This window comes from Triplophysa dalaica, chromosome 7, assembly GCF_015846415.1.
Source record: "Triplophysa dalaica isolate WHDGS20190420 chromosome 7, ASM1584641v1, whole genome shotgun sequence".
Lineage (NCBI taxonomy): Eukaryota > Metazoa > Chordata > Actinopteri > Cypriniformes > Nemacheilidae > Triplophysa > Triplophysa dalaica.
In genome coordinates this window covers 6,878,357-6,891,136 of record NC_079548.1, presented here as the reverse complement: position 1 = coordinate 6,891,136, position 12,780 = coordinate 6,878,357, and the positions used below count along the sequence as shown (strand labels likewise).

At 39.6% G+C, this 12,780-nt stretch overlaps 1 protein-coding gene across 3 annotated transcripts in view; it reads right to left on the bottom strand.

Annotated features, from left to right (window-relative positions):
- The window catches only part of LOC130426877 (protein shisa-9), a 52,197-nt gene extending 44,591 nt beyond the window's left edge, over positions 1-7,606 (bottom strand). For all 3 annotated transcript variants that reach the window (XR_008907236.1, XM_056753851.1, XM_056753852.1), the window contains exons 1-2: positions 7,346-7,606; positions 5,174-6,299 (exon numbers count right to left, since the gene is read on the bottom strand). Coding sequence is in view for 2 of the 3 variants with exons in the window: in XM_056753851.1 (XP_056609829.1) it covers positions 5,174-5,721 (548 nt within the window). In the remaining variant the exon portion in view is untranslated. The remainder of the gene's footprint in view (positions 1-5,173; positions 6,300-7,345) is intronic.
- Between the last annotated feature and the right edge of the window lie 5,174 nt (positions 7,607-12,780).

Here is a 12,780-nt window from a genome sequence, read left to right as displayed (position 1 = left end):
AATTCAGTCTTTTTACAGTGTAGCTGCTGGTTCACATAGCTTGGCAAAGCTGGTCTTCCAGCCTGGTCAAGCTGGTGTTAAGCTGGTTGATTTCAGCCTGACCACCTCCGGTAGTGGCCTCTCTAAAACCAGCCTGCTTCACCATCTAAACCAACTTAAACTAGGTTAAAGTGATTTATATCAGTAGGGTAAACATTTTCACCCTGATTGTTGCATGTTTTGTTGCTGTCAGAAACCAGTTGTGATTTACAGCTCTGTGTGCAATATGTATCATCTGACTATGGCTGGTTTACGCATTTGTCATTTGATGCCGAGACTTAAAAGAACATTACTCAACAATAATTTATGCTAACAATTAATCTGATAGGGTACAACCTGCACAACTGAGCCTACTTTGAAAGTTCACGAAAGGGTAAAGAGACATTAGTCTTATATTAGCATATCCATGATTTGTTGTTGACGGGAAATTGCAAGCGGGTAAAGTAATTAGTTACAACTCCTCAGGTGGCAGAAACATGTTTTCACCACAGAGATTAGAAGAATAATGGAGTGCTTTCCTTCTCCAGCTTCAGAAATTTATAGTCATACACATTTTTGTGACGCAGACCAGAGCAATTTGTTGCTTTTCTTTATCGTTTTTGGTGATACATGACATTGATAATGTGAATCTTTTTTGCACTGTACAACCTGTAGGCTACTGGTGCCATATGACTCATTTTTTGTCTTACATATTTTGTTCATAATCACTGTCTACATTTCGAGATTAATTCCCTCATCATTTCACTACCAAACGTGAAATTCTGCATGATTTCACATCTTTTTATTTTGTTGTTCTTTCTTTCTACACAGCACAGATGAACACCCTGTCTTTGACCTGTGGTGAAAAGAAGCAGGAGGTTTCAGAGTATTCATGAGGTTTGAATGGAAAGACCTGTGAGATTCTACTGGTGGTGAATTTTGTTATATTTTGTATATTATGTTAATGATGTGCTAAACAATAGGTGTTCGTGTTTTTAATTGTTCCAGGTAATTTCGGTGGAAGTTTGCTATTAGAGTGTGTGTTGAGATAGCCCACCCATTACCCTATCTGTGTTCCAGTGGGCAGGGTTGATGTAAATTTTGGCATTCAAGATCTTCCAGGAAAAGGTTGCTGTTGTCCCAGAGCCGTTCATTGTAGTCTTTGAGATTTCTGTTAAAGAAAATGTCTTCCTTTTCTGTGAACTTTGAGGGTTGTGCTAGATGTTGTTCACGCTCAAACGGCTAAACTAATCAAATTTAAAGAAGTGAAATCTGAAGCCCCCCGATGTATTGACCCTATTAGCACATATTCAACACTAAGACAACATATCAATGTTTTTCCATCTGGAAGCTGATATTTACTCATCTGCCGCATTTCCCTAAAACGAAACGTTTTGATTTTGGAATCACAGTCGGGAAGTGATTTGAAACTTATTTTCTTTGAATGATACTTTAGTGTTGATTTAATACATTGCTGCTGTCCCTCTTCTTAAACTTCTTATCCCTATTTTATGATTTTTATTGTAATGTCACTGGATTTTGCTAATATTCACCTATATAAGGTTATATCTGACATTTTTGTCAGCATTGAGTTCACATATTCTTTTTCGGTGAAAACCTATTAAGATTATTTTGTACTTTGGAAGTGTAGCCTATCTACAAAGTGAAATGGTATGCAAAAACTTTATCTCAAAACTTCTCAGAATGCAAAAAGAAATGTATTATTCCAAGGCGATGAAATATCTCAAATGTATTAAAAATGTATGGTTAACTTTGACAACACAGTATTTAATACAGTGTTTTCCATTTCTTGAGAATCAGCTTAATTTGACATCCGAAGTTTTAGTAGGACAGGGACAATATAAAAATTTGATTCTTAAAGTAAAATGACAGGCAACCCAATAAATAGCAAGACAAAAAAATACCACAGCAAAAGTTTTTTATAAAATTCAGTAACCAACTAGTAGGCCTACATTGTAGACAAGGTTTCTTATGGAATTGGCCCTCCACCATTTCTGTCGACTGGCGGAGTTGCATGTTACGTGTCATTGCGTTATATGCATACGTGTCCATCTATTCGCGATTACAAATTGTCCGTCTGTCCGGCCCAAGTGTCCATTCCGGCCCCATACGTTAGCGGCCCACCGGGAAAAGTTCTGGTACTCCAGATGGCCAGTCCACCCTGATCGCTGCCGTAGGCCATCGGTGGGACGGCCGCTCTGGACTTTGACAGAATGTCCTACCGGTCCGTCCGCCCCTGCAGGGCGCCAACAATACGGGTATCTCTGGTCACTGGTGCCACTAAAATAACTGCTCTTCTAAGGATGTCTGTCTTTTTTGTTTGATCACAGATGTTGTGCTTGTATGAATTGCATAAGAAAGCAGGGCATCCTGAAACACATCACTAAAGCATGACATTATGCTTATGTATCTGTTTCTGATCAATTTTCCGCACATTTTATTATAGATGTGTGCTTTATAATATCAGAGTTTTGAAAAATTGAGAAACAAAATTAAAGTTAATTTAGGTTAAATTTAAAATTAAAACCTGGATCGAATGATATCTTAAAAATTAACCTGGTTACTTTTTAACAAGGTTTACAGTTTGGTGCGACAGAATTATTAAATAAACTTTGATTTAATCTAGCTTTTAGAGTAATCCTTGTTGGTGCAACCCACCCTATGTAAATAAGGACAAATTGAATGTATTGCCACTTCAATCATTAAACACTTGAATTAAACTTAAAACATTTCTCAGTCTCTCAATGTGAAGCTTTATTTGGATGTTTACAAAATCCAAACATAAAAGGAACATTAAGGAAGCACTTCAATTATTGCTATGACGTTCATGTAATACAGCAGCACTCAGACTCATTGTACGATGTTTACTTCCTAAGAACACAAACTCCCTCTGTAGCAAAACCTGGCGTGTCCAACCCCAACGCTTGTCAAGAACATAAAAGTAATGAGAGCAGAAAGCAGTGTGCGTCCACACTCGTACCATCACTGAGCTTTTGGAAGAAAAGCATCGGATGCTTCATATCACCCTAAATTGATTTCGCACATGAGACACACACCCACAATGTACACGTGCAGTTCAGAAATTGTGTGCATCTCACAGCTTTTCAGAAATAGAGATGACATTTATTAAAGGTCAAATATTGTATATATTGCTAAAGCAAGACACCTGAGCGACTCGCTGCCACGGTTGGTTTGGTTGGAGCGCATGTATTCGCACACGCAAATGAAGAGCGTCATTTCGGTTCTAGATGTTTCACCAGTCATTAGTCACTGTTCTGACCTAACAATTTTATAAGGTCAGTGGCATAGGTTGTGTGTGTGTGTGTGTACATCAGGCTCTATTGGCCCGTGTTTGTGTTGGCTGAATCTGGCCATGTTGGCCTCATTACATTTTTAGAGCTGGTCAATACAATCTCTCTACCGTCACTGTGCCTCTTTATTTAGTTCCAACACGTGTAAGACATACAATAGATTTATCTTTCGGATCCCTCCACACACACAAATAATTTTTGGCACACGCTCACCAGGCTTCATTAAACTTTCCTTTGATAAATCACGTTAAATTACAACAGACTGGCTACACACTTCAGTGACTCGCCCTTGCAACACCGCCTATGTCATTGTGTGCTGACAAACACACACATATGCGTTCCCTTTGTCATTATGAACCTGAGAAACTTTCCTAAACACATTGATTCATACGCCTCCGTCATGCAACTCTCAGCCCTGCGTTATATTTATTGTTTAATTTAACTGTCGCAAACCGAAAAAAATTTGTTTAACCTACCCACCCATCCCCTAAAAATCATCGGACAGCAAATAATCTATCATCCCTTCAATCTCACTCACACACACTATCTATCTCGGCCATGGCACGCTTCCAGCCCTTATCAATAGCCCTCATTAAATCATGGTGCTGTGTGTCTGCCATGCCACATTAGGAACGAGAGACAGAAACGCAGCCTGACGTCTCCCTCTTTCCGCCCTGGAGGACGAGGCTGAGCTTCCTCGCCGCCGAGAGAGACCAAAGTGTCAACTTTATTTACATTGTGATGGTGTTGAGGGCTTGAACATAGTTGGTTATTTTAACAATGTTATATAGCCACAACAAGTACAACATTTTTTGTAACGTTTCTCTTTAAGTTAAACAACAATTGAATTACAAAGTCAAGCTATGTGTAGGATCATGAGTACAAGGTTCAAAATAAAGGTTGTTTAATGGATCTTTCCTTGAGCAAAGAACTCTATTTTTATCAAGAACATTTTGTGATGTTATATTACCTTATGAGTTTTTCTTGGTTTCTGGGTTTTGTTCTTAAGAACAAGAGAAAATATTTCTTTAAAAATGTGTATACTGCATAGAGCCGCTGAAAAAAATAAGAGACCACTCCAAAATAATTTTTAGGGTATAAGTTTAAGTAAAGTGATCATCAAAAAAAGGATAAGCATTCATTGCAGAAATTTGAAATGGGACATACCAGTCGAAATAAGAAGACGGTGCAATGGTTGCAGATCTTGAAAACTCCAAAGAAAATAAGTTAACATTCATGTCTTTAATGAATATGACTGTTTAATATGTTTTTTAGGATCAGTTTATGAATATATGATGGAATAATATGCTTCTCTCTCTTTCACATTACTGTTGGGTGACTTTTATGTCCTTCCTAAGGTTTGTTTCTGTTGAAATTCAACTGACATTGGACTGGAATTGACACAATACATGTAAAAAATGCGATCAAAGACAAAACTGGAGTAGTCTCAAGAACAGTATTTCCATGGCTGTATATTTCCTGTCTTTTATATTGTGCTGTATTTTACTGTATTAACCAGTTTGGTTTCAAATTGGACATGAAAAGCACAAAAAAGATATTTTAATAGATAAATCTTTCCACGTAGACAATAATGAAATAAGACATGAAATCAAACTGAGTAGTTTCCTACTTAGACCCTAGTATTCTCACATGTGTCTCCACTTTCAGTTTCAGAAGACATCTCAACAATGTCAGAAATAATTGCCTTTCTTCAATTCACCAAGTCTGCATCAAAATCAAATTTCTCCACAAATTTGCCCCAAATCGAATCACGTGGAGCATATGAAAAGCAACATCTGAGCAATAGAAAGTTCTCCACTCACCTAGAGTTGGTCATGTCCGTTTGCCCTCCTTGACTTTTCTCCAGACCCAGTTTGGTGAAGATTCCAACCAGGACCATAATGGCCACCACTCCGCAGATGATATACACAATCATGTGAGTGCGATCTCGGTCCGGTTCCTCCTGAACGTCAGTAACCGGAGCTGCCGGCTTGCCCGTGTTGGCCCACACGGGCGTGTCGTAGTTGGAGCAAGACGTCTGGTCCAGACTGTGAATCTTGAACTGGCAGCAGAAGCGATAGTAGCAGGAACCGCAGCAGAACAGGTAGATTCCAGCGTTGCAGTTAAACGGCGGGTCCCATTGACCCATCACGTCGTAGTAACCCCAACACCGGCTTCCTGACGACGGGGTTTGTTCATCCGCGTCTGACCGTGGGGTTGCCAGAGTGACCTCTGGGGCACCTGATGGAACAACCGTCCTGTTGGCGGTTTGCACATCTGTGCTCACCGTGTTGGCTTTCTGGCTGCGAGAAACCCCGCTAAACAGCAAAACAGCAGTCAAGACATTCAAAAACAAGCGTGAAGTTGCCATCGTGAGCTTTAAGTAATCCCACAATGCGTAGCAAAGAATGCAACAGAGCACAATACGGCCACAGAGGACACAGAAAAAGTTTCTTCTAGTGTAGTAAGTTTGTTAAGTGTACAGTTAAATGCTGACGCCGGCTCCTACAGCAAGCTGATATAGGTATCAATGGTGGAGAAAGCTTTCCACGCCACTTCAGCGCACCACACGCTCACCTCTGTCATCACTAAATGCAGACTGAACAAGAGCGAGCGAGATTCCTCCCCGTTGGAGCCCGGCCAAATTTGAGGATCTCAACCTGAGACAAACTGTTTCTTGGCCCAGAAAATATCCAGCAAAACAGTTGGTAAGCTTCCAGTTCAAAACCTTGTAGAAATCATGCTGACGTTGGTGTTGAGCCGTATCCAAGATCTTTGTCCCATTAAACGGTGCGTAATGCCAGTGAGGAATAGATCCCTCACGATACAGGTTAAAGATATTCCACAAGTCATTCTTAATGTTGCCCACTTTTCAATTCACTCAGGAAATAACAGCGCCACAGCTTTTGTTGACCATCAAGGCGTCTTTCTTCTGCTCATTTCTGTATCCTGCAACAAAACAAAACATAAATCTATCATACATTGAGTCATTTTAAAAGGAATATTCGCTAAAGATAATATTAATAATGTCTCTGTAGGTTCGCTTGGTCATACTCATGTCATATCTATCCTTTTTTTAAACATCACAAAGTGGTGAACTCTATTCTGGGTCTGAACGTTCGGCTGTAGCTCACAGTGAGCACTTTTGATCATGTATTCTCTCTTCACACACACACACACAACCACACACACACAAAGCTTCTCTTCTACAAACACACTTGCTCTCCTCACAAGAAGAAAATACAGAACATCTCTAACATTTCATGTGTTTATCCCAGACATCAGTGACATTAGAAAAGAAGAAATGGAGACTTTTGCTCCGGTCTCCTGCTCTCAGATGTTTCTCCTGGGAAAAACGTGTCTCACGTGTCCTCTCTAGGCTTTCAAAACACATCTCGACGACGTCACAAACTGTTTTCGAGATTTTAATATTCCAACATTGAATGTGGTAAGAAGTGAATCGTCTGCATCTAAACTCATCATCTGATGCAAAATGTATGCAATACATCAACCATCGTCTGTTTCACTGAAAGTAGTTTAGGAGAAGCATCTGAGACATGTTGATACTCGAAGAAAAACAAAATCTCATAAAATCTCTTCTGGGTGCATTTTGTTTGGGGCCTCTTTCTATCTTTTGTTTTCCTGCTGTTTCAACTCTTTCCCTTTGTTGCTTTGTTTCTAAATCTCTCTCTCACACACACAAACGCTATAAACATTACTGCCCCTGTTTCTTCACTTTGAAACAAGGCACAACAACAATCGCTCCCATGCACTCCAAAAGGCACAACACCACACCTAATCTCCCAACAGCCTGCACCTGATTCAATCTCTCTCTCTCTGTCTCTCTCCCTCACTACGCCTTCTCTCTCTCTCCATGTGGACGCTGCAGAACCTCAGAGCATCGTGCATACATACACACGTCTCCGAATGCAACAGATCAGCTTCCTAACAGATGAAATGCTTCTGAAGCGTAGAATCTGAATCCATCGGCTTACCCACACGCTGTTTAGGAAAACAGGCATACTGTATATTGATATATGTATAGGATTGTTATAGATATATCGCTATATGTATGTGTTTTCACTGGAGGCTCTGGAGAAGTTCTCCTCAGAAAAAGAAAGGAACAAGTGACATTGGATGAGTGAGGAAGACCAACAGATGAAAGATATCATTTATTCTCCTCTTTTATCGTTCCAGTGCGCTCCCGTTTCTCCGTCTCCCAGTCTGCCAAGATTCCGTGTTCCTGGGATGCTGCGTTCCCGTGTGGAGTCAGCAAAGAATGATAGTGGCTTGCACCCTCTCTCTCTCTCTCTCTCCCCCTCTCTCTCTCTCACTCACTCGGTCTGTCTCATGAGCGAATGAGCGTATCTCGTTTGCCGACTCCCCCCGCCTCTTTTGCTCTCTCCCTCTCTTGTCATTGACACCTTTTCCTCTTTTGTCCCATGTTTTTAATCTCACCGTTCAAAAATATTCCTCTTTTCCACCTTTCTGCGTTGCTCTTCCTGTTCTAGTTTCTTTTTTTACATCCCTTCTCTTGTTTCCCTTTTTTCCTTGTGTTTACCTGCTCTCACTGTCTGCACAACCTGTCATCCTTTTCTGCCTCAATTATCCAAAGCGTCTCTCTCTCTCTCTCTCTCTATCTCTCTCTCTTTCATACTGAAAATAAAATCCTGTGGTTCAACAGATGACTGCAGTAGCGTTCACTGAGACAGCAGGACACAGATCTGTGTGTGTGTGTTTGTGGCATGTGTATGGCGCTCTTTTGGGGGTTTGGCAGAGATGATGGGCAGAACACAGCGGGGGATTAAAGGAACGAGGGATCGTGGATGCAAGAGTGAAAGGAGGAATATGGACTGAGGAGAGAGATGATATTAAAGTTCTGAGGATCCATGGAGCTGCTTTGCACAGCCAATATAACACTATGAATTTTTGGGGTTATTCTAATCAAGACATGTATTTTATTAAGTAAAAAAAGTATTTTATTTCAACACCTGCATTCAGGTTTATCAGCATGCATGCTTCATTTGAGTGCATTTCTGACAAAATGATTATTAATGGGAAAAATCCTCCTTCTCATTATTTAACATCATGTCGGTTTTGTTTATTAATTGATATTCACAACCACAAACTCCATCGCTGTGTAAACCTTTCCATGCACTTAACACATTTACTTAACCATCATCACTATTTGTCACGTTGTAATACGGCTGAAATATTTTCCTTGGAGGCATTTTTAATGCGTTTAATTCTCGTGGAAACCTTGTCAATGCAAAATCCTTTATAAACAGGCATTTATTTTCTTTTTGTGCAAAGTATCATTTGGTTTTTTTTTGGAATGAAATGTGGCCTATTGTCGGTTTTTATGAGATTTATTCATTAAGAGTTCAAATGAGGGAGCCGAGAAAATAAAATAAACGAGGGCAAATCAAGAACAACGAGAGCGGATTCATTTGCATATATAATGTTCTGGTTACATCTTTCTGTTGCCAGTGGGTCTGTAAGCTCTGAGTGCTGTTAAATATTTCCGACTTACTATAACGGGCTGAGCTTACATCACTTACGTTTTCAAAAAACAGGCTGTGGCCACACACGACCCGTGTTTTAGTATCTGCCTCCTAACCCTTGTTATCCAACCCAGTCTTTGTTTATTTTTCAGCAGGTTTGTGGTGTGAATTATTGCTCTGGTGTGGCTCGCTGCGCCTCGGGGAAAAAAAAGGGATGAATCCAGAAGTCTCACGGGAGAAATAGGGGGCAATGAGCGCTCAGGCCGGAAGAGACTTATCTTTAATCATTTCCTACTCTCTCTCTCTCTCTCTCTCTCTCTCTCTCTTTCTCGCCCTCTGCGACCTGATCGTGCAATTTCTCTTCTAGATGGTTGAAAGTGGCCTTGGTTAAACCCCTGAGCTCATTTGCATCCTCGCTCATCCGTCCATTTGCGTATCATCCAGGATCTGTGCGCTGCAGGTCTGTGATTTTGTATGCATGGAACATGAGGGGTTTGCTGACTACAACAAAACAAGCCGTGAGAATTTGGATTTAGAAATGAAATTATATGATTTAGAAACGACATAAAGCATCATTTAATGTGTTCACTTAATGTGGGCTATATTTGCTATCAGTGTAAATAGACACTCTGTAAAAGATATTAGGAAATCCTTGGGGGTGCTTGCCGGGGTTAAGCAGTTTTCCGACGGGGCTATAGCCCCAGCAATTTGACACACACAACCCCCCTGCGCCGCCACGGTAAACCACACCTTTAATCATTTCACTCATTCACTCTGTCCATCTCTCATATTTGTAAGTCAGGAGCTGTCAGTTAATATACATTTTATTTGACTCCATGTAAAAAGATAGAGATTTAGGTGGGAGTTGTTTTACCATAGCGCAAACAGAGAAAAGCAGATCATTTGAGTAAAACGGAGTAAATGTTTGGGGAAACGGGGATAAGATTCAAATGTGTACGTTCCCGAAAACCATAGTGAGAACTTGTAGAAGGCAGAGAGAGGAATATTTACTACAAACTAAAAACCAAACCCTCACTCAAACCTTGATGATGAGCTGGGGCTGTTTTTGATATCTATTTTTGAGAACACTTCACCAAACGTGAACACACATACACATATTCGATGTGGTGGTCATTCTATACAACCCATTGATTTGTGCCACAGGTCCAGATCTTGTTGCCCTTCTATTTACGTCTGATCTCGTTTTCTGTATGTTTGTACATCCTTCAGTAACGGTTTTCTTCTCAATAAATACAGTGCCACCATTTACTCCATAATGTGGAATTCGTAAATATTTGTACAAGGTGCAGGTGATAATTCATATTAATTTGTACGGCGTGAATACAAAAACGTGTAAATACAAATATTAGTAGAAAAAAGCTATGCTTAATGCCCTGCCCCTAACCCAAAATCGAAACCTAACATTACTGGTACAAAAGCAAATTAAAGTACGAGACATTATTACGAATTCCTATAAATTAGCCATATCATAACAATTTGAGATTTTGTAAGTGTTGTAGTCCAGACTAGCTCATTTGAGTCGAGTATGTTCCTTGATATGTGAGATGACTATTTAAAAAGCATTAAAACCCGCATAACATATGTTTTTGATTGTTTGCTCATCTCCAATACCTCTCTGAGATGTCTCCTTAAAGATGTCATATAGACATCCAAAAGATGTCTGTAAGATGATGATGATTTAGAATGTTGAACGGCCATTTCTAAGACGTTTACACAAAGCAGATGTTTTCCAGACCTTTAGCAGACATCTTACAGACGTACCTGTTCTATCTGGGTTTGGATCCCAGTCAAGATCAAGTTGGGTTTAAAAAAACCTAAACAAATCTTCAAGAACCAACTTAAGCCTTAACAAATAATATACTATGTTTGATAAACTGTATGAGATTTGCGTCAATGTTATTGTTTCCACCAAACATTGAGTTCAATGAATGAGCTTGTCTCGACTACAACACAGGATTGTGTTGCCATAATACATGACATTACAGAAGTAAAACCTGTTGATTTGAACTTGCCATCCACCTGTGCATCATTTTCATCTCTACCTCAATCTTTCCCATCATGCATAATTTCTGCATCCATTTCCTGTTCTTCCTCCATCCTAAAAAGTCTTTTCAGTTTGTTTGTTTTGATGTGTGCGTCTTTGTGTTTCTATGACACATAATCCCTCTTGTTTGTTTTTTTCCCAGATACGTCTGTGCAGATCCCCTGGCAGTGAGTGCATGAGATGGATAGATGGAGAGAGAGAGAGAGAGAGAGAGAGAATGCCTTCATAACCAAACTCCTCTCCCTCTCCTCCAAATAAGCTCATCTTTCCCTCCTGATCCCTATATTTCCATCAAGTCCCCAATCGCTTTACGCCGCCATTTCTCATCATTCTTTCTTTCTGCCGTGATATACTCTACCTATTTTTCTCAATACCTCTGCTCTCTCTCTCTCTTTCTCCCTCTCTCTAGCCTCTTTGGGGGAGCAGAGGAGACTAAAAGACATTTAGGGACTGTTAGGGGTCTTTCCCTCTTTGATCAGACCAATAATTTATTAAGACCATTAAAATATTTATCCAAGACAGACTAACTCAGTCATTATTCAACTTGCAAATGTGGCTTCTTTAAGGGATGGGAGGCTGCCAGATGTGTGTACAATTCTTCAATGAGACTCATATTTTTAAAAACAGTTATTCTTTTTTGGTGTTGACAGTAACAGGGAGGATGCTGTGAGCCCTAGCAACTTTCGTGTTTTGGTTTAAAGAGAACCAAATGTTCGTCACCCTGCAGGAGTCAATTTTCCTACTAGAATGTTTACAATACAAAATCATATTTTTCATTTGGTATAGCTGCTTTGCTGCATATGGTTTACAAACCTGCTAATTTCTGTACTTATTTATTAGAGACATTTATAAAACACAAGATATCTTAATTTGTTAATAGTGAGCGTGTAAATTGAGAGCTGTTTTTGCGGAATTTTAACGTTCACATTGATCACAGCATCAAGGTAGAAACAATAAGAATAGGAATAAGACATGTTTACATTAAACAGTTAAAACCTAATCACATAACCATAAAGATCATTTTTAAAAAAGCTCTAAATTTAGGAGAACAAAACAATACCCACAGAGGAACGCTGTTGTTGGCATTATTATAATTTTTTACCATTATTTACAGCTTCATGTGAGTTTAAAGGGCTTGTGCATATGAATTGTGCAACATGTGAGATGAGAATAAACATAACATTATCATCTCATGTTGTGAATGCTAACAAAGTTATTGTTAAGATCTTTATAGTCCGTTCTTAATGTAAACGGGTTTTTAGCTAATACAAAAAATACAGAGATGTATGGGATTCATTTTTGATTGTTTTCCTCCCCAAACCTATTTTGTGTCCCCACAGTGACCTGACTGCGGGTCTGCCGGCTTGAAATTGTGCTCCTTGAAGGAGGAGGAATATCACAGTTGTCGTGGTTCAAGGCATATCAAATAGGCTCTGCTGGAACACTGTCCTTATAGTAGAGAAGCATTTTTTTTGACGTACATGCTTATCATAAAATGCAAAAATGGTCAGGATGGTGACAAATGTTCATGGTCTAAATTATGACCTGGCACATAAAAACCCTTGACTAACAGTATAAGTGAAACGATATTAAAAATGTTTAACATGACCCCTATAACACAGAGAAAAAGTGGCAGGACCTCATTCTTGAGATCCTAACACACAGGGATAAAATTTCAGACGTCACAGAGGACGAGAGGTAGACGGAGGAAAAGAGGACGAGAGGTAGACGGAGGAAAAGAGAGAGAAGATTTAACTCATGGAGAGACAGATTTCCATGACAGCAGGAAGTAGGCCTATAAAATCCTATATGATATTCATGCATCCTCCAGCTGGAATAGTAACACCAAATGAGACAGTGA